Genomic DNA, 21,759 nt, shown 5'->3' with positions numbered 1-21,759 from the left:
TTTCTGCTTAGGGAAATGATACCTATTTCTTATTTTCATTATGGGAAAATAAACTTCAATTCTTTCACTTAGTTTTAAAAGTAATGTTCGTTAGTGTGGAGTCAATAAAGTGTCTGCTTATATTGAACATTTATTTATCTAGGTATTTAAATGTACAGAAGATACACTTACTTGGCTCACAAGTCTGAAAATAGAGAAGACAAGAAGCAGGTCTTTGTCTTTGAATGAATTTAATGTGCCTGGGTTTTTCATGCTGGAAGTAGAATTTTCACAGTGGAATGCTCCTGATTTTTGACCATTCTCTCTGCAGCTTTTCAGTTTCTCCAAAAGAATCTGATCAAAGATTCTACTTAAACGCTACTTGAAGAGCTTTTCATTTCTTCACTTCTACAATCTAGCTGCTCAAAATGACACCCTCAGATTATTTTCTTCAGACTACAGGAAAATAAATTATTTTGCCCTTCCTTGCAAAGAAGCTTGTTTCTGTCACTTCACATCTGACCTGTTTTATCTTGGTTTCACATGTAATACCAGTATCTACACGCATGGGGGAAGAAAAAGATCAGAGAGTGTGCCTTCGTGTTAACGAATTTTTGAGAGTACCCTGGGTATTTCAGAACTATAGATAAGTCTGAAACCTCATGGGGTCTAGAATAGTTTTTTGGTCAATCATTAAGAATTTCAGAAGGAATATCAAAAGAAAGGATGTGTGTTTGTTTTGTCTGTAGTTCTTTTGCTGCTGGGCTAAGGTTTCCTTACGCTGTAAGTATGTAGCCATCTTAGAGTGAATGGAGCCTGACACAAATGAAGAAGGCGGCGCATTTTAGCCAAATAAAATTTCAAGAGGCAATTAGAAAATTAAAACGCAGCCCTCATACAAAAGCCATATATCTTTAATAGTTCAGTTTTCTCTCCCTAAAGGTCATGGGTATTGAATTCATGGTATTGAAAATTCTGCACTTTCAGGTGGTTGTTCTAAGAGCACAGCTACTGTTTTTTAATGCTACCTCCAGGAAATCTTAGTTATAAACTTAAAGGAACATATTTCAGGTTTATCTCCTTTCCAAATATTGTCTAAAGGTCTTTCTGACTGAACTTGTGTTAAATTTGACACAGTCACATTGTGGCAGTGTTAAGTACTATACTTGCTGTACGAAAACAAAGTCATGTAGCGGTTTAGGTGGAATGCTTAAATAGGATGGGAGAAAAGTGTAAAGCTTTCCTTCTGTAGGTGTTAGACTTAAGAATGCATTACTGCAAACAGTTCATTGGAGAAGAATTTTAGGATTTGGGATTGTGGAAGAGAGAAGGTTGGAATACAAGATGAGTGGCTTCAAGAATTCTCCTTAAGAACTCTGTAACACTATTAGTGAATTGTTGTTGCAATTCTTGTATAAAGATCTTGAGAAACCAGTTTAATTTGTGTAATATATGCCAAAGGATTATCTTCAAAAAATAAAATACAGTAGTGAAGTAGGCTCCGAGACCAGGAGCACAGTGACTGTGTCTGTTCTAAATATCTTGAATTTGTATTTGTTTTACCAGCAAATAATAAAAAGGTCATTAGGTCTCAGTAGCATTTATTTCAAGGCATGATTATGCTGAACAGGAAGAAAATGCTCTTACACCAGAAGGTATTGTTGAAGTGCTCCTTGTGGGGAAACCTCTGCACAGACTTCTCTGCCCACTTGCCAGGGCAGTGGTATTTTTTTCATCTTCTGATATATTAAATACACATGTGAGAGTATGTGAGAGTATGTGATTAAATACACATACTTACATCCCAAGAAGGAAATCTAATTGAAAATGAAATGTCTTTTTTTTTTTTTCCCTAAAATCTGAAATTACTTTTTTGTATCAAAAGGCAAATCAGTGATGCTGTTAATCCTTCTGTTTGAGAAAATGAAGGTGAATAATCCTCCCCTTTTTAATTTATTTCTGTACTTTTCTCTATTTCTGCCTCTTTCCTACCTCCCTGAAAGCAGCAAGCAGGTGCCGCCCAAAAATCCCCTTTTTCCAGTCTTTAGCAAAAAAAAAAAATTCCTAAACCTTTCCCTCTTACAGATACTATGAGCATGTGTATCTGATGATTTTAAAAAACAACACTACTATCTTAATTGTATTGGCCTCTGTCTTCTCTCTTTTCAAGGGCAAATTATACTAAAACAATAGATGTTGGTATGTGACCTCTGAACATTAATGGAAATGTCTTTATGTATTTGTTCTCTGTGTCTGTCACTCCATCTGAGGTGTTAGTCTCTCTTAACTGTTCTCCTTGCTTTTGTCTGTCCTCCTACACGGTATCTCCTCTCTCCCCACAGGACTATGAGAGTAAGCTGCAGGCCTTACAGAAGCAGGTAGAGACACGATCCTTGGCAGCTGAAACAACAGAGGAGGAAGAAGAGGAGGAGGAAGGTGAGTTTGAAGCTAAAAATAATTTGGATATAGCCAAGCCTAAAGGGACAGTTGCTATAATATCTCTTGCAATAGATAGAAAACTTGCTTTGGAAAGCTGCGAAACCCTTCATAACTTCTTGATCTGTAATCTTCACAGCATAAAGATGTAAAATACCTTTTCATAGAATAAGTTCCACATAAACAGTAGATATACATCCCCAAATTCAATTGATGCACAAACTAGGTTAGTTTAACTACAAGCTTTGATTTGGTGGTCTTGAATTTGAAGGAATCTATCTCTTCTTGGCACTAACAGAGTTCAAATATCTTAAACCAAAATAATACTGTTGCCTCTATTTCTTTGTTTTGATTTTGAAATTTCTTTTTTCTCCTTGGTAGGAATTCTTAGGATTCATGCTGTGACATGGCTGTATAACTCCATTTCTGGACAGTAGATAGTTTATTATTCCCATAATACCTCCTTTCATTCCACTATTTCAGCATTTGGCTTTAATAATTGTTAACTAATTTAAAAGAATCAGAGTAAAACTTATTTTGTTTTCTGTGTTCTAAATCTCCTTACTTGATCGTTCTATCTCCAGTGCTAATGGTGAGGAAATTTGAATCTAGTTTTTCCTCACTGAATAATGAAAATGCAGGTTTTAATTTTCTGTTCTTCTCTTCAAGAAAAGGTGTTGAGAACTTGGTGACACAGTCAGCAGTAGTATTAGATACTGCATGTGATGGTTTAGAGAAGAAGCCGCAGTGTTTTATTTCTCTCTTTTTTTTGCTCGTCCTAGTGCCCTGGACACGACATGAGTATGAACTTGCACAGTGGGCTTTCAGGAAGTGGAAATTTCACCAGTTTACTTCACTGAGGGACCAGCTCTGGGGAAATGCAGTATATCTGAAAGAAGCCAATGCAATCAGTGTAGAGTTAAAGAAAAAGGTAGGGACACGAAGAGTATCTCTTTGAATTTTCTGACTCATAAATTTAGACTGTAGAATCCTGCTTCAAACGCTCAGAGTTACTTGTAGTCTTTAAAGTTATATGTCTCTTGCTTATTAGTTTGGCCTTTAAAAGGGTTCAGAAAATTGTGAGTCTCTGATTCAGACTTCTGGTTGAATGAACATCCCATGCAAATGTGGTTGATATATTCTCCTCTTCTTCATTTCCCTTATGTTGTTCCTGTCAATATCATAAACACATGTACATGCACATTTCCCGAGGGCCCTGTCTCTTCCTTTTTGCTTTTAACTTCATGTGGTCATTCATCTTTCCAAGAGAAGTGGGTGCTGCAGGATGTGCTAGGTCTATAGTTTTCCAGACCTCTGATAGCTGTGATGATAGAGGCAAGATAAGTGTACTCAGCTGAAAAATATGTTTTATGCCATTTGGGGGGGGGGGGGTAGGAAAAAAAAAAAAAAACCTGAATCTGTTCAGAGGTGAAAGTCAAACTGGCTTCATATGTTGCCTTCGGTTAGGTCTCCGTCCCCTTTGTGATGCTGATATCTGACTTCTCAGAACTAAATTTTCCTTTTTCCATTCAGGTGCAGTTTCAGTTTGTCCTGCTGACAGACACCCTTTACTCACCACTGCCACCAGAGCTTTTGCCCACTGAGTTGGAGAAGACCCGGGACAATAGGCCTTTCCCCCGTACAGTGGTAGCTGTGGAAGTCCAGGATCTGAAGAATGGAGCAACGCATTACTGGTCCTTAGAAAAACTCAAGTATGTAAATATTATTGGAGAACAAACTTCCTTATATCCAAGGAGCTTAACTGAAAAATTTCACCCCTTGCTGCTCATTCTCTGTTGTACTTGTTTTTCTCTGTGTCCTTCCAAATGCCAACTTTCCAGACAGTGTGGTATGTTTTAAATGCCAGCTTTCTAGATTCTTTAAACAAGTGCATTTGTTCTCCAGCATCTTACCTTGCCTCCACATTTAATTTTTGTAACTTAAGGTTTTATTTTATTTTTTAAATCTAGTAAGGGTCATCACAGCTCGTCTCTCTGCATTAATTTTTTTTTCATGTTCCTTTCACTGCAAAGGTTTCCTTGCCATCTGCTTTTATATAACCTAGTAGTATAGGGCATCATTTATAATAGAAAGCTTAGATAAAGAAGATTCTATTTCTATGGAAGCTACACAAATTCTGACTGTAACTTGAATTATTTTCATCATATTCTTGAAAACAGGCAGAAGACATTTGTCTTTTCCCCACTCTAAATACTGACTGAAGAACCTTTTTTCCACTAATAACTTCCAGACAAACAATGTTGCAGTGTGAAACGCTTGGTTTCGTCAATAAAATAAATAAATATATGTCTGTAATAGAATCAGTTCACTTTTGAATCAAAATGCCGACATTTCTGGAGTGGAATGAAAAAAACTGCCTAAATTACTCAGCAACATTGTCTGATGCAAAAAAGGAAGCAAAAAATTGTGCCAAAATTAGATGTGAAAGAAGAATGTTTAGAAGTTTGAATGAAATCTGAGATTTACGTGAGCTTCTGCAGTGACCTTGCCTCGTGGTTTGTGGGCTTAGCCTACAAAATTTTTCCCAGAATCCTTAACATGTCAGAGAATTAGTACAGTACCGAACTTAGTGGTACAGACGCCTTTGTTCTTTATTATCCCTTTCCTATGTGTAATTTGGTACAGGTGAAGTCAGTGTACCTCACTTCATGTTCTCTGGTTTTTTTTATTCACTCTCTATTAATTTTTTTAATCCTGCTTTCTTCTGTGCAGGCAGAGGTTGGACCTGATGCGCGATATGTACGACAGAGCTGGGGAAATGGCATCTAATACACAAGATGAGAGTGAAAGCACAATGACAGGCAGTGACCCCTTTTACGATCGATTTCATTGGTTCAAGCTGGTGGGAAGGTATGTGACGATAATCTCAGCTGCTGGTACACTGGTAACTCTTGTCAGTTCTGGATGAACTTTGACTTTGAATGTGGTTATAAACTGTATGGCCACTAGCGTTAGTTGTGTGTGTTGTCTTTCAGGGATTTCTGACAGACTTAAAATATAGTGAAGAGCAGAAAATGCTCTTTAGAATGTTGCCAGTTCTGGTGTAACCTTGTAGAATCTGATTTGACTGAACCCTTAGTAAGTTATAAGTTCATTTTTAAAAAAGGGTAGCTAGCTAAGTTCTATCTAAAGTCACTGAAGCAGAGCTGGGAGAATATGAAGAACACTGGAAAATGAGGGGAAAAATGGCCCAGGGCCTTACTTACATATGTGGTTCAAATAGTTTGGTCATACCCTTTGGAAATACCTAATATGCAATGGGATTCTTTAATATTTCCTGATGTCGGCTACACCTTTACAATATTTTTATTTACAAAAATGCTACGTGTTGGAAATAAGAATTGTAGCTCTGTTAAACGGATGTGCTCTCATTATCTGTATGTTTGGCCATGTTTATATTAATTTTTCATTTGCTTTCTGCTCAGTTCAAGGATGCTCTTTTTCCTGACTTTGTTAGCAATCCTTTCCCTTGCGTTTCATTGCAGTCCAGATGGTTTGAAGCCTTTGCTTGTTGTTCAGGTGGTCTCTGTGGCTGATGGCAACAGACGGCTGTTAAATGAAGCGTTCTTCTTTCCCCTCACTCTGTTAACTGGTATTCCGTTAACTGATATCTAGCTCCCCCATATTCCATGGCTGCGTGAATGAGCGTCTTGCTGATCGCACGCCCTCCCCCACTTTCTCCACGGCTGACTCCGACATCACTGAACTGGCTGATGAACAGCAGGATGAGATGGAGGACTTTGATGATGAGGCCTTTGTGGATGATACTGGCTCCGACGTTGGAACTGAGGAGGGATCAGACCTCTTCAATGATGGGCGCGACCCGTTTTACGACCGATCCCCTTGGTTCATTTTAGTGGGAAGGTTGGTGAGGTTACTGTGAGAATGGCCAAAAGGGACCAGCTCTTGCTGTAGACTGCAATGGCTTTGCCTTGTGCTGCATAGAATATCTGTCAAGCCAGCCAAAGTATCTATATACATAAATTGGAATTGCCAGAGAATGAGTGTAGTTTAACATTAAGTTTTAAGTTCCCAAGTCAGAGGCCATTAACACCTAAATAATAATTGAGAAAGTAACCCTTAGACGCGACAATGTGAGTAAATCTGTTTCTAGATAACTGTGACAACATAGAAAAAATGTGGTTTTGCTTGTGTACAGTATTTAAGCCATATCTACAGAATGCTCTATTTAACCATTGCAAGATCACTAAGATAGTATTGTAGTATGTAATTTTCTCCCATAGAAGAGAATCTCAGAGTATGGTGGAAAGTCTTTAAGTCCAATCCAATAAATCCATTTTTTGAAAACTCATCTACCATCCTCTGTGTCTGAAGAGAAAAGATGGCATGAGGAGAAAGAAGAATGGTCCTTTCTGGATGAGGAAAAGAGTATTCTTTGAAATGATTTGGCTTCTCAGATTATGCATGACTCTTGGTAGCAAATATTTCGTAGTGAAAAGTCATCATCATTAAAATTCACTGGCTGGTGGTGTTTATCAGCGCTTTCCCCATGCACTATGCTTGAATTTCTGAAACAAGTTTGCATAATGTATTTCAGAGTATTATCTGTTTTGCCAATCTAGATATGATTAAGGCATTATCAGACCTCAGTCTGTGGTGTAGACCCTAAGGACAGCAAGTTTTATTAAAAAAAAACGTAGTACTTTGCACTGTTTCTTCAGATAGTCTTGCTCAAACATGTTACTCAAGAAACAGAAAGATTTTATTTAGTGACTTTGCTCCCCTCTCTTCTGCTCCTGCTCCCCCAATTATGTTTTTTTTTGCTTATTTGATCACTTTGTAAGCCAATCTACTTGTTAAAACAGTAAGGGAGGTGGTTACCACAGGCATTGTACAAAGAGGGGGTAAGACTCTGTGGCTGGTGGAAGGGAGGAGCAAAGGAGAAAGGACCAGAGCTTGGCGTTATCCTTTTCTGTGACTGTAAGCAGGGAAGACTTCATGGTCAGGAAGGCAGGATCTTTTTGCAGTTTCCTCAAATGCAAGAAACTTGATTGCATTATTTGTGAAAATGAGGGACTGAGTTTGTCAGTCTTTAATCAAGCTTTTAGATCGGTTTAGCTGTATCATCTGACCTCTTCTTTGTCTTTAGTGGACCTATTTACAAGCTGTGATTAAAACTCGGAACTTCCTTGATCTAGTCTTCGAAACAAAAATTACAGTTACTAAAGATGCAAGAAATTGCGTTAGTCCTCTCTGATCTCTGTGAATTTGTGCCCTTATGTGCAATGTCTGATAATGTGCTTTATGAAATTTAATTCTTTCAGGTTGATCTGATTCACGAGAGTCAATTTGGGAAAGCCACCTTAACTGGCTTGGAAGTGGTTGTCAGCTAGTTAAAGCATATGTGCGCTGTTTGCAATGGCTAGGACTGCTTTCTTGTAACAGTGCTGGCATAGTCAGCGTATTCTCCTGTTGTGCATGTCCTTTCAGAGCGGGACCTTCAGTGCTTGGGAAAAAGTTGAGCTATTCATCTTCATTTCACAAACTCCTCAGGAAGCACAACACAAGCTGAGCAAATACAGTGTATAATGAAAACAGTCGTGCTTCCTGGCCATGACACAACTTGCTTCCCGTTTCCTTGTATTAAAAAGAATACTGAGCTCTGTCTCTGTAGACAGACATATGAAGCTGCAGCAGTTAAGGGTGCTAGCCTGAGTCACGTAAGCTCCACATATTAAGGAACTCTACTTGGGTTGTAAATTGTACTGAGGAATGAAACTTAGTTTGTATTATTTCTGAGTAGACAGCTGAATGGCTTTTTCCCAGTTGTTGGTTTCTATTCTGTTCTGTTTCTATTCCTGTTCTGTTCTTTTGTTGTGCTGATTCTGTCAGCAGAAAGCTGTTAGACTGTTTAGCACCACTGAGTAGAAACTATTTTGATTCCTCAGTGTCTTCCAGCATGAGAATTCTACTTTTGAACAGTGTGACTTACAAGTATCAGAGGGTATGTCCATCTATGTAGGTATTGTCTTGAGCACAAGGTAGTGTTCAATTTATAACAAACCCAAAATTCTTTAACACTTTGAACTGTGTACTGTTTTATATATTGTAGAATGTGTAGGACAGAAATAAAATAATTTTTAATATTTTGGGGGGGGTCATCAGCAATAATGAGCCCAGGTCACAAAGGAGAGGAGGAGAAATTGATCATGTAGTTATCCAACTCCTTGGGCATCACAGTATTTTTTTTCTCTCTCTCTCTGTGCTGTGACTGTCTTTTATTTGTACTATAACTATTAAAGAAAAGGGAAAAAAAGAGCTGGTCCCTTTAGCCATCTCTTCTGGCATGCTGGGCTGTCTTTAAGACTGATTCTATTTAATGGTGTGACATACCAAGCATTTGCTGTGTTTTTAAGGGAGGTGGGAGAGGACTATGGGATATTTTATTTAAATCTTGAATTGATGTGTTTATTTAAAAAATACTTGTCATCATTCTGAGTTCTGTTGTTTTTGTTTTGATTTTTAAAAAAAATTGTGTTCGTTAAATTTCATTTCCAGTTTTGTTGTGAGTATGCCATTTTACCTCACCAATCTTTCTGCTAATACAGCTCCCCCTCTTTCAGTCTGCTGGGCTAAGGTGCAGGGGGACACTTGCATATGGGATGTTTGGGGAGTAGGAGTCCTCCCAGATGTGGGAAGAGGAGGAGGAGGATAACCTTAAGATTTCATCCACTCCTAACTTGGTACTATCTTGTGATGAAGCAGATGGAGTGGCGCTGGAAGGCAGTACTACTGCATAAAACAGCTCTTCTCTCTGTACATCAAACGTGCTATTGCTCTCCATTCTACAGAAGATATCCAGCATTTTCGTCACCAAACAGGAAGCTTAAAACTTTTTGCATTGTGTGCTTTTCTTTCTCTAAGTTAAAATTATGCCAGTGAGCTAGGTGACTGGATGGAAGGAAGTTAAGGAAGATGAGAAATATTTTTTTTCTTTGGGATTGTCATTTTACCGAGGTGACAAAATTGTAGTTGCTAATAAAGCTGAATGCTCTGACTGTCCTACGTTGGACAGCAGCATCAGAACTTTAGTCATGCAAATAAAAATATATTTTTATTTTTCATGCAGTTAATGCTTTCCCTTTCTACTCGTTTGGCTTTGAAGTAGAAAGGCTTCTGTAATGACTGCCTCTATTAGTTAGTGAAACTGTCTCTTAGTGTATGCATATCAGTGCAAGGCTATTTAGATTCCTTTCTGTTGGGGAAAAATGTCCATTCCCCCTGGCTTGAAATGTGGTTTTCAAACTGCGTGTGGTTTTTTGTGTTGAGCATATAACTATATACCTTCCTGAACTCCATCCCTGGTCCAGTCCAAGTAAACGATTCCAGTTTGTTAGTGTGGGGGACTGTTTTCTTGTATGGTGGGATGCTGCTTTCTCAAATGAGCACTGCCTGAAATTTCAAAGCTAAAAATGAAAATGTTTTCTTAGAGGGGAAAAAAAAAATTAAACTTTCCATTTTGTTACTTTAAATTTAGTTTCTTCCCCCTTCCCCTGCTTTATCAGTGCTTACCTCACTTTGGAGCAGACTGAAAAAGAATTAGATCCTAATCTTAGTCAAGTGTTACGTTGCGGTTGTTTGTTTGTTGTTGTATAGTTTTCTTCATTTTTTGTTTTGCTACTTTTATAGACTATTAATCATTCTCTTCTCTATTGCATTTTGTCACCACCTTGTTTTTAGTAGCCTTATTTTTGTCTCTTTGGTTCACAACTGACACCTGTTTGACTACCTTGTCATTTCAAGATAATTCATTCGTTCTGGGAATGGGCACGTGAACCCAAGGAGAAACACTTACTTTTTCTGACTTTGGTCCTTAGCTATGTGTCACAAGGAATTGAGCTTGGATCAGTCTTGCTGTGTGCACGGAACAAATTTTACAGCTGATGTCTCCAGACAGAGGCAGTGAATATCTTTATTTCTCTCTCAATCCTCTTTTGTTATGCAGGACTTTCCCTATGAATATTAAACAATAACAGTTATAAATTTGAGGAATTAATTATATTTAATAATAAAGTCTAATAAAAAGGACTGCAAGAAGGAAATCCAGTTAAACAAATGACTGGTGTTTAGTATAATTTAATATGCATAAATTCATAATAATTACAAAATCGGTTCATCACTTTAAATTTAATGACTGGTAAAACTATTGGTTAAACTTCTATGCATTTCAGTACTCTTCTGAACTCTGAAACAGCTCACTTAAGAAATAAAGCCTTCCATTTTTTTTCCCCTTGTTGAGGGCCATTCTTTACCTGACTTGTTAGGCTTCTCAACATTTAAAGTTTTGCTCAAGCTAATCACACTGAAGTGTGGTGTTCTAAGAACTTTTGCAATTCATTGCAGAAACGTAGAATAACTAATAACAGTAGTCTAACTTTAAATTAAAAATCTGTACAATAAAACTTGTTAACTTTATTGTTCCAGAATAGACCCTGCTTGTATATAACTTTAAAAGTTAGTGTTATGGCAGGATCATCCAGTACTGGGCCTAAATGCTGCTTTTCCTATTGTAAACTGTAATTTCTAAATGATTGCTCTAGAGTACTGTTGTGGTGTTTTATTGTTTGTGGTTTTTTCTTTTAAAGAAACAAATATATTACTCCTGAAGATATTTAGCTGTGAAGACTATCAGTCTTCCACTATCCGTACACTCAGTGAATCTTCCAAGAAACCTAAGAGATGACTTATGGTTTATTGGGGATTTCTAATTACTCTGTATACAGTGTTATCAGATGTATGTAGAAGAGAGGAAAACATTCAGTCAGTTTGTTTTGAAGAGTATTTTTACATGTTCAGTAAAATATTTGAGGCTGTGTGAACACAGTAGATCAATTCCCTTTCAATTTATCACTTCAAACTATACTCATGGAATGGAAAACTCAAACAATTCTTTATAAGCAGTAGTTCTTAGTAGACTTCTACCATCTTGCTAACAGCTCCATTTACAACTGTAGTGCATCCAAATTTACCTTATATAAAGCCATCATCTTAAATTGTCTCCTTCATATGTTTTGTAACTCACTAATATAAGCCCTGTGTCTCCAATATACTCTGGTTTAGACCATTTTGTGGCTTCACTTAGCTTTGACACTGCTGAAGAGCCCTGTGTGGACAATATGGATACAGGATCACAGTGCAGGTCTAATAGATGGAATAAAATAGACTGTCTGAAGATTTGAATGTCCCATTAGCCAACCAAATACTGCAGTCTGGTTTTGCAGATGATTGCCTAATGCTGTTTGTGTTTTCTTTCCTTCCTGTTACCAGAGCATTTGTATACCTGAGCAATCTACTGTACCCGGTGCCTCTTATTCACAGAGTAGCTGTTGTTAGTGAGAAAGGAGAAGTACGAGGATTTCTGCGAGTAGCAGTGCAAGCTATAGCAGGTGAGATACTGAGAGCTTTACGTTGCAACTCTTTGGTACACTAGGAGTAGCTGCAGCTTTAAAAAACAGGCAAACAAATCAAACCTGAATAATTTTAGTGTTACAAAGAACACTTGTTCTTTGTTATTAACTTGCTTTTGAAATTTTTTCGTTGCTGTGAATGATAGGGGCCAAGCATGAATAAATCTTGAAATAATGCTGCTGATCAGAAGCTTCTAAAATGATGGTATTGACCACTGAAGTTTATACCTGGCAACTAATGCAACACTGCTTTTTAAGACAGTGAAAGGGATAACTAGTGTCAGGAAGTCTAAAAACTAAAAATTAAGCAAAGGTTTTCTTTCTGGCACCCAGCATAAACAGTGGACAAGGGTATATGCAAGTTTGCTAGTTGTGATGACTTGCAGAAAAGTTAAATGTACCACGTGTTTGCTTTTCTCAAACTATCCTTTTAAATAATGAGCAGAAATGTGCTCCTCCATTCTGTGACTGAATGTGAAGAAGTTCCTGAACTGATGGTTTTCAGCATAGTATAAACGGAAATCAGCAGCAGTTTTCCATTTCATTGCCTCACTAAAATGTGTTGAAACTTAGAAGCTGCTTTAATATACTGTTTAATCACCAAGAATCAACTTTTCAGAAGAGAAGGGTAGATATATGGGGATGGTAACTACTTCATCCAGTTTTGAACTGCCATTGTATGCATGCCAGAGCTTAACTGCAGTCTGCTAGTCAGCTGCTAATATTTTATACTTTTCCAGTATAGGGTGAGCTAGTTGAGTTTTACTGTTGGTAGTTAGCCATGTCTTATCCATGCTGGTGAGACCACAGATACTTCCCATAATTTGTCCTTTCTAGCAGTGGCTAACTGCCAACATTTCTTTATTGTTTAGGTAGGGTAACCCTGGAAGTTTCACTCTCCATGGGAACGTATAATGAATCCTCAGACTCTGAAGATGTGTAAGAATCACTCTGGCAGGGACTAAAACAGCAAGTGAAATAAAATCTATTTTAATGTGTACAAAAGTCTCATTTCTAGCTTGGTTTGGTCTCCTTAGCATTGACCAAATACTTCCAAATAAATACTCCATTTATCCATCCAAACAAATAGAATACACCATGGCTAATAAAAATGGAACTGGGGACATCTCTTGAAAAAGGGCCATGGCATTATTTGGTCCCTAAGCGAAGTTTCAGAACACGTTCTGAATCTTGGGATTTCTCCTGCAAGCATGCATTTACTGTGGAAAAAACATCTGGCGTTTAACCAGGCCTCATTGTTGTTACTGTCCACAAAGAGGAGGAGGTTAAATGGACAGATTGTACGGACAGAACCGCCTTTCAAACTTACAGCATTTACTTGTGAAGCTTTCCTAGTGTGACTGCTTAGTTTATGGTTACAGAATTTTAGATGGCAGCTTAAATCAATGTGAGTATACATTCCCATGTGGGTCGTTGTATTATGGTATGTTAATTCACCTCAAGTATAGTAGAAGTAAATAAATAATCAGAATGAGTACTAAAGTTGTTTTGCATTCAAAATTCTCTAAAGTTAAGTATATTTATGATGAAACTTCACAACTTCTCTTGTTTTCTTCCCACACTTGAGTTCATGATGGATAGATTTCTGCTATGATGTTTTCCAGCACTTATTCTAACCTTTTATTGGATGACTGGAACCAGGCTTCTTCTACTTTACAGACTGGTTTCTGTTGTAATCATAATTTACATTTCAATAACTTTGAGGATTTTTCTGTCTTCCCCCCATAATATTTTTTCTCCCCCCCCCCGTTTTTTAGCTGATGAAGAAGCCCCAGATTATGGATCTGGTATTCGACAGTCTGGCACAGCTAAAATTTCATTCGACAATGAATATTTTGATAAGGTAAGAAGTTTTAAAATTGAGTTAAGTTTCTTTGAGTGTAGTAGCTTGTGCTTCTAAATAAAGAATAAGTAATGTGGGGGGAAGAAAGGGATGGGGAAACCAGAAACTGCAGCAGTCTGTTCCATGCAACTTCATTTAATTTTTCAGAGTGATTTTTCTTCAGTGGCGATGACTCGGTCTGGTCTGTCATTAGAAGAATTAAGAATTGTGGAAGGGCAAGGACAGAATTCGGAGGTTACCACTCCTCCAGAGGAGATCAACAGAATGAATGAGCTAGGTAAGCAAGAAATATGTAGTAGTTTTGGAGAATTTAAGGGAAATCTGGGACACTTGCAGTCAGTGATAGAAAGGGGTTCTGAGTGTCCTTCAGGAATATGATAGGTAGGGAGAGGTGTAACTGATGGGTTGCATATGATAGATGCTGGAGTTACTCATTTGAAGAACTGTGCAGAAAAACTATTCCCAGGTATTTGGAGGTTTTGATTATCAGCAAATAATTTGGGCTCAAAAGAAAAACAAAAAAGTGCGATGGGACTAAACTGTTGCCTAAAGGAATATTTTAAGAAAAGAAAGGAGAGGGGAAAAAAAAAAAAAAGTGGTTTCATATGGGATGTTTGTTTCTCCCGAAGACTTGAAGTCAGCCACTTTGGATGGAAAGATGACTATGGAAGGATTCACTGAGGAAATTGGTGATCACTTGAAACTGGGTAACGTGTTTACCTTCCGTGTGACAGTGCTACAGGCCAGCGGCATCCTTCCTGAATACGCAGATATTTTCTGCCAGTTCAAGTAAGAATTTGCCCTTATTTACATTAGGCAATGAATGGTTTGATAGAGAGTGCAAATAATAGTGGGCAATGGAGGGTCTGACTGAGAGCTTTTCAAATCAGTGGCAGTGTGGTATAGCAGAGAAAAACACCTTGTCAGTTATTGAAATTCCTGTTACGAGCAGTACCTGCTTCGTGTTAGCATGGTGTCAAGGAATAAAGTTTTGCAGAAAGGAATTAAGAATCAGAGAGGACTCTTAAGTTACTAGTTATAGATATCTTAAGTTTTTGCTTGATAATGGCTTTTAATGTGAAAAATTCTATATTGGATTGTACATATGCACAATTAGAATGAAAGCTATATGACCCTTGAGTCAATCAGTAGCTCTCAAGCAAAAGTGTTCTTTGGCTTAGTTTCTTAAGAAAGAGAACGAAAATGGGAGCAATAAAGACACAAAACAAGTACAGGAATTGTGGTCCCAAAGACTAGGGTATTCCTAACTTTAGGCCATCACTCAACTCCCTGTAAAGTTCTAGCAGAATTAATTTATGGGTTTCCTTTTAGTGTTGGGTTCACAGCACAGCAATCTTCACTAAACTGTTCTGGGGTGTTTTATTTTTCGTGTGTGGTTTGTTTTTTGGTTTTTTTTGTTTGTTTGTTTGTTTTTTTAAAGCTTTCTACATCGGCACGATGAAGCTTTCTCAACAGAACCTCTCAAAAACAATGGTCGAGGGACTCCCCTTGGGTTTTACCATGTTCAGAATGTAAGTAAAACTTTACATGAATAGTAAGTGCCTGTAGCACTGGGAGTTGTGTGTATCCTTCTTGTTAAACTCATGAGAGGTGTATGGGAAAGCGCGGCAAGGGGAATTATTAAGAACAGACAGTAGGAGGAGTGATCAGGTGAATTATGTAATCCCCAATGGAGAACAAAATACAGCATGATTCTGTGTGGCAGATTTAACTCTTTTGTTTCACCTCTACTTCCTGCCTTTGAATTCTCCGTTTTCCTTTCCAGGATGTTCAATGAAAGCAGTCTAGAATTCAGGAAATAAATATATGTGAATAGCAGTGCTCAGGACCTCAGATGAACTGAATATATCTATTTTTATGAACTGTGTAATCCTTTGGTTACATGTAGCCTCCTCTTCTTCTACTTAAAATGCCTGATATGGAGGCTTTCACTTTCTCCTTTATCAGAGGGTGGAATTAATGCCTAAACCAAAAAGGAATGCAATTGCTTTTATTGTGAGTGGCACTAAACTGTATGAAAAATACAGACTTCTAAAATTCACACTTATAAGATTTCCTTTTTGTATGTCTCATTTTCTTTCCTTACTTTGCCTAATAGATTGCTGTGGAAGTGACGGAATCATTTGTGGAGTACATCAAAACAAAGCCTATTGTGTTTGAAGTCTTTGGACATTACCAGCAGCATCCTCTCCATCTGCAAGGACAGGATCTCAACAGGTATTGTTCACTATTCTGGCATAAAGGCTGTTTGTGATCCTGCTCAGGTTAGCTCTGCCGTTTGGGAAGTACTATTTCATACTCCTGAAATTGTATAGCCACACCCTCACAAGCAGGATTCCTGACTGATCTAAGAGGGCTGGCAGAGGCCTATTTACCCCGTGTAGCATGTTTTGTTAGTGAGTGATGGAATTGTTCTACCATCTCAAACATGGAAAGCTGTTTTGCCAATACAGCTGCATCCACCCTACAAACACTGTGGTGGTAGAATATTGTACTCAGAACTTCAATGGTGATCTCAGTGAGTTCTGGGTAAACCTTAACAGTGCTCCAAGATGCAGTGTTCCCTCAGGGCAAGTGGCCTGATGCATAGAGGTAGGATGGCAAATGAAGAGAGATTAGGGGGAAAACAAAAGGCTCTCAACCTTTTGACATACTAGGGCCACAGTTGTTGAGCGTTTGAATTTTTTTAATCAGGGAAAGGACCCTTAGTCCTGTCATCTTCATAACTTAAGGGAAGAGGCTATTGTCTGGATTGTTTGGCCTGGTTAGCCCTCCTACTGAAGGCAGCAGCTGCAAAGAGGAAGCAAGTGCTGGTTTTAAGAGGAAATGCCAGCTGAAGCTTGTTCCCTTTCCTTAAGTTATTCTGGGAAATGCCTTTTACCTACTTGAATTTTCAGTGCAGAATGAGGGTAGAGCAGTTGGAATTTGTAATTAATCCCAGCTGTCATTAAAAAAAAAAAGATATTTCAGGTAGAATAGAAAAAGGACATAAGTTAGTTTGAGAAGTGTGCTGAGTCCACTTGTTTTCCTGACAGTTGACATTTACCTGTCTTCATGGGATTGTGAAGATGTTTTTAGAGACAAAAATGGGTGGCAGGACTGTACTGGGGGTGTATGTATACGTACATACATGTGTGTGTATTTGTATATATTTTTTATGTTTAGCTGCATCTATACTGATAACTCTTTTCATTTCTCTATAGCCCTCCACAGCCTTCCCGAAGATTCTTTCCTCCCCCTATGCCACTCTCAAAGCCAGGTGAGAACAGTTCTCTAATTCTGTACATCACATGTTTGCTACTGAAAATGAAGGTTGTAGTGTATTCCTAAGCTATTCAGGAGACCAAGAAATGTAATGGAGTGAATGTTGCAAAGGGCATCGGATCTATCTTTGCTGGCTGTCTTCCTTTTTATGTGTTCTTTTCAACCTCCTCTTGCAGGAAGTTCTTGGTTCATTAAAGGGTAGAATTTCATTCCTGAGGTGTTGACCATATTCCATGAGATCTGGCTATGGTTCTTTGTGTGCTTACTGAGCACTTGACTGGAAATTTGCTTATTCATTAACCACTTCATCTTTTTGCTCTCTAACGTTCTTGTTTAGTGAGTCAGTCTTGTTGAAATGACCCTTGGTTTTCTTTGCTTAATTGTAATAATGCATGCTGAACTCTTTTGTGGTTTTTTTTTTTCTGTTTCACCTTTTATTTCCTCCTTCTCCAGCTTTCTCTCACCTGCATATTTCTACATCCTTTTTTTGTGTGTGTTCCATTCCCTTTGCAGACCATGAAAGAAAAATTGAGTTGATTAGGTATCTTATGTCTGGCTATGTAAACGTGCATGTGCTGAACACGCTATCTGAGCATGCCAACGTGCTTGCATCCTCTGCTGTGGCTGCTTTCCAGGATGGAGCTGACCAGCTGCCACCTTTTCTCTTTCTGCCTGTTCCCAGTTGTCAGAGTGAGCGGGCTCCTAAACGAGATGGTTAGTAGCCAAACTTGGTCTATGGTAGATGTAGAAGTAGTTCCAAAACGTGCTTCAAAATTCACACACACACACACACACACACACACCCTTTTTTTAATCTTTGTCATGTACTAGAAACTGCCATGGTTGCGGTCATGCAAGGATGATGCTGTGCTTAAGTTTAGGGCTATTCTAGAGAGAACCATACAGAGAGTCTATAAACTCCAATGTGCTAGGTATCACAGATTTTTCTGTGTCACTGGATCTATTCCCTGAAACTTCCTGGACCTCTGATTTTTTTTGTGTTCTGTACATAGTTTTGTGAGAGTGGGATGAGAAATGCTGCATATGAAAAAACAGCTAGCTGTAGAGGAAACATTCTGCTGTGTTCTATATAGGTTTCCTTTTTGCTCATCTTCTTTTTTTGCCACTAACAGTGCTGTTCCTCACTTAAATTTGTATTCTGTTTTATTAAAAAAAAAAAAACAAGACACACTAGTTATTAATTATGCCAGTGCAAGTCCATGAGAAGTTCTAGAACCAGCTTTCATGTTTAGTTAAAATGAGTCTTTCTGTTGTTTTTCTCTTCTGGTGCTTTTGAGTTTCTCAGCTTAGCAGTAAACTTGAGCGACTTGTGTGTTTGATGTTCCTCTTGCTATCAACAGCATTGAGTCCAGCTGTAATGAGTTCATGTGCACCTACATGATACGATGGGTGTAAGAGAGTGACTACCCTGAGTAATGAGTGGGAAGAGTAAGTGATGACACTGAAGCTTGCTACCCAGCATGATGGAGTCGTAGTGCTGTAAATAACAGATTCTTGTAAAATCTGTCCCTCTGAGGTAGCTGCTATTTTACCCAGGAAAGAAACAGAATTCACATTTTGCTTTTCAAAAGAGACTACACAGGCACAGCTATAAGGACCTTTTCTTAACTGGGGACTGTTATGCCCTTCCAGTGCATGGGAAATTAAGTCATGGTGGAAGCTGAAGAGGTGTGACGATAGGAGAACCTAAAGAACACTTGAGCAAGGGAAGAATGGAGCTTGAGAGGCTAGAAGGGAGAATAATTATTTGGCTTAATAAAAGCAATGAGGTTAGTATGTGAAAGGAGAAGAAATGGAAAATCAATTGCAGAGTTACAGAAATACCTGTCAGAGTACGCAGGAACTAAGCATTTAAAATGTTCCCATTTACAAAAATGAAATGAGTGAACAGATAAGAGAAGTCATGTAATGATAGCTAAAAGATGTGATGTAAGTATGTGTGAAGGAATATCAGGTTATTTCTAGAATTTCAGTTATCCCACTATTTTTTAACATGGTTTATCCCTACATTTGTATGAAAGGAATTAGAGAGGATCTGGCTGGTAGTAATCACTAATACCAAAACATAAGGAACGCAGAAACATACTTTGACAGGGTTATGGCTCTGGAATAAGTCTTGTTCAGCCTTTTTACATACACATTCTCTTATCTAAACTGGTACAGGAGACCAGCAGTTTGTAACATGAAGAAGTGAAGACCAAAGTTTTAAGTTCTTGGTTTTTTTGTTTTGTGGTGTTTTTTTTTTTTTTTACTTGTGTGAGGAAGGGGAAATGTACTTTATGCATGACTAATGTTGCAGATGAACAGACCTAAGCAATTCTAAATCACAAACTGTTAACCCATAAAGTAAGTGATGCACACCTGAGGAAATTCTCTTTCTGTGGATCTAGAGAGACTGCATATTTTTACAAGCTTTTTGGATACACTTTTGTTTTGTTACTTACCTTTTTTTTTAAATCTAGTAACTTAGATATAAAAAACAACGCTTTGAGAAGTAATGATTGCTGTAAGCAACATCATTTTCATGGAAAAAGATGTGGTCTGCATATGTACATAGAATACATAAGATCAATGAAATGACATGTTTCTGTGAGCCCTAGGGTAAGCTTTACTTGTTCAGTCTTTGTAAACCATTCTCTTTTTTTCTTTCTTTAAGTGCCAGCTACAAAGCTAAATACTATGAGCAAACCCAGCTTGGGCCAGAGTGTGAGCAAATATGACCTCCTTGTGTGGTTTGAGATCAGCGAATTGGAGCCAACAGGGGAGTAAGTCCCATATTAATCTTTTTTATGTTTTAAGAACAGTGGTTTATGGGAGTTTGATCTTTTATCCTTTGCTCTGTTCAGACAAGGTTGATGTTTAGCAATCGTTACTGGGTGGTGGCCTGGCTTATGTCAGCATGGTGTCTGCCTGGTTTGTAGTGATGGGGTGTAAATTCTGCTGGCATTCATTGTCCCCGTTGGAAAGGACCGAAGAGATAGAATGACATTCTTTCACACTTGAAGTAATCTTTCCACTTCGAAAGCCCATGCACACCAGCTGAACAGGTGCTGGGAAAACTTATGTAGGCCATGAGTTTAGATTCTTTGGGTCACTGGAGACTTTATGCTCCAGAAGTCATCTAGCAGGCCCTATTTTATGTTCACCTCTGCTACAGAGAAGGTTTTACCCTGACAGGTCTTCAGGGATTATATTGAGAAGCGAGTTCCACAGAGTTTTCCAGAAGTACTGGAAGTACAGTGTATGATACTTCTATATTTCACTGATACTGTGGTCCAATACAGTCCAGTCTGAGAGTCAGTAGAAACACTCTTATTTCTTCAGCTATTATATGGAGAGGTAACTTTTGGCAGCAGAATACAGAGTAAAGTTGCTGTGCTAGTATATATTTCCTGCCTGTTGATTCCACTGTCTCACACAGGTATATTCCTGCTATTGTGGACCACACTGGAGGCCTGCCCTGTCAGGGGACGTTCCTGCTTCACCAGGTACTAATGAAGCCTGTAGAACAGCAAGTTTCATCTCTGTGGGGGGGGGTTAGAATGCTAATGACTGGATTTTGCATCTTTATGTGTTCTCCTTTCCCACACAGCTGTCTAATGATAGCTGTAGGGTCAGTCATCTTTCAGTCTGTACTTAGTCTATTAGCTTTGGGCTATGAGGAGAATGTGTTTGGCCCCTAGTATATTGCTGTTTCCTTTGCTTATCAGTGTGCATCCCACTCATGAAAGATGAAAGCCTTTTAAAAAGCAGGAACCTTTGGGACCAGATTTGTGCCTTCAGTGCTCTAAGATCTCTACCACGGACACTGAAGGATCATGTGGACTCAACTTTCATTGTTTCTTTCTCACTGCATGTGGCTATAAGACAGATCTACACAATGACCGTGTCTCAATGCATTTTAAATGCCTGTAGTTAATCACAAACGCTAATATAATAATCCTTAATAATAATTTGTCTTTAGCTAGATTCTAAAGATAATCCTAGTTAAATATTGTTTATAGATTTATGTTACGTTTTTTCTACTCTCAAATTCCCAGTTCCTTTTCATAGAGTTTACCTGTGACTTGCATTTCCTCTCTTCCTTAAAATGATAGGAACAGTTCTTATAGCTTAGGAATAATGGTCACATTCCAATAATTTCCTTAAAAAAAAAGTTACTCAGTTCTGGATTTACTAGTGTCCTCATTGGTTACTTCCAGTTCAAACCAGAGTAATTCTAGCCTCTGTAATTCCATTGCCAAATCCACAACATAACGCAAACATCTTTCAACTTGTTTTGAAACAGTTACACACAAAGCACCTTCTCCCTGGATAGTTGTCATCTTCATGTGGAAGAGTGGAATCTGTTGAAACCAACACCTGGGGAATTTTTCTTTTTCAGATGTGGTGTTCATTTCAATTCTACAATGTTACCTTCTTCCCAGATATTACAAGTTTTATTATATTTTGCCTTGTAACAGATACATGTGACAAAGGAGGAGAATATCTGCATGAGTAGTTGCTATTTTCTAGTAACTTCTTTTGGTAGTTACACTCTTTCTGCACTATACTACACTTACATAGAGTATACACTATACTTATACTCTATAAGTATATAGTATAAGTATATAGCTTATGCACACATTACCCAAGTATTGGCTTGTTTTTGTGGTCAACTCTGATATATCCCAGGGACTATACATATCTTCTTTGAGAGTGTAGCAACAATACCAGGACTATTTT

The 21,759-nt window shown here is 38.1% G+C and overlaps 1 protein-coding gene across 5 annotated transcripts in view; it reads left to right on the top strand.

Annotated features, from left to right (window-relative positions):
- Positions 1–21,759, top strand: part of KIF1B (kinesin family member 1B) — a 93,002-nt gene that overhangs the window by 58,721 nt on the left and 12,522 nt on the right. For 3 of the 5 annotated variants that reach the window (XM_075520814.1, XM_075520813.1, XM_075520812.1), the window contains 14 exons: positions 2,322–2,415; positions 3,198–3,346; positions 3,949–4,127; positions 5,149–5,286; positions 6,052–6,300; positions 11,725–11,843; positions 13,643–13,728; positions 13,876–14,005; positions 14,358–14,517; positions 15,170–15,260; positions 15,848–15,966; positions 16,953–17,008; positions 19,691–19,799; positions 20,456–20,522. In XM_075520814.1, the coding sequence (XP_075376929.1) occupies positions 2,322–2,415; positions 3,198–3,346; positions 3,949–4,127; positions 5,149–5,286; positions 6,052–6,300; positions 11,725–11,843; positions 13,643–13,728; positions 13,876–14,005; positions 14,358–14,517; positions 15,170–15,260; positions 15,848–15,966; positions 16,953–17,008; positions 19,691–19,799; positions 20,456–20,522 (1,746 nt within the window). The remainder of the gene's footprint in view (positions 1–2,321; positions 2,416–3,197; positions 3,347–3,948; positions 4,128–5,148; positions 5,287–6,051; positions 6,301–11,724; positions 11,844–13,642; positions 13,729–13,875; positions 14,006–14,357; positions 14,518–15,169; positions 15,261–15,847; positions 15,967–16,952; positions 17,009–19,690; positions 19,800–20,455; positions 20,523–21,759) is intronic. The other 2 variants (XM_075520816.1, XM_075520815.1) reach the window with 1 other exon arrangement.

This window comes from Mycteria americana, chromosome 18 (assembly GCF_035582795.1).
Source record: "Mycteria americana isolate JAX WOST 10 ecotype Jacksonville Zoo and Gardens chromosome 18, USCA_MyAme_1.0, whole genome shotgun sequence".
Taxonomy (NCBI): domain Eukaryota; kingdom Metazoa; phylum Chordata; class Aves; order Ciconiiformes; family Ciconiidae; genus Mycteria; species Mycteria americana.
Note: the sequence above shows the minus strand (reverse complement) of the source record. Positions and strands in the feature narration are given on the sequence as shown.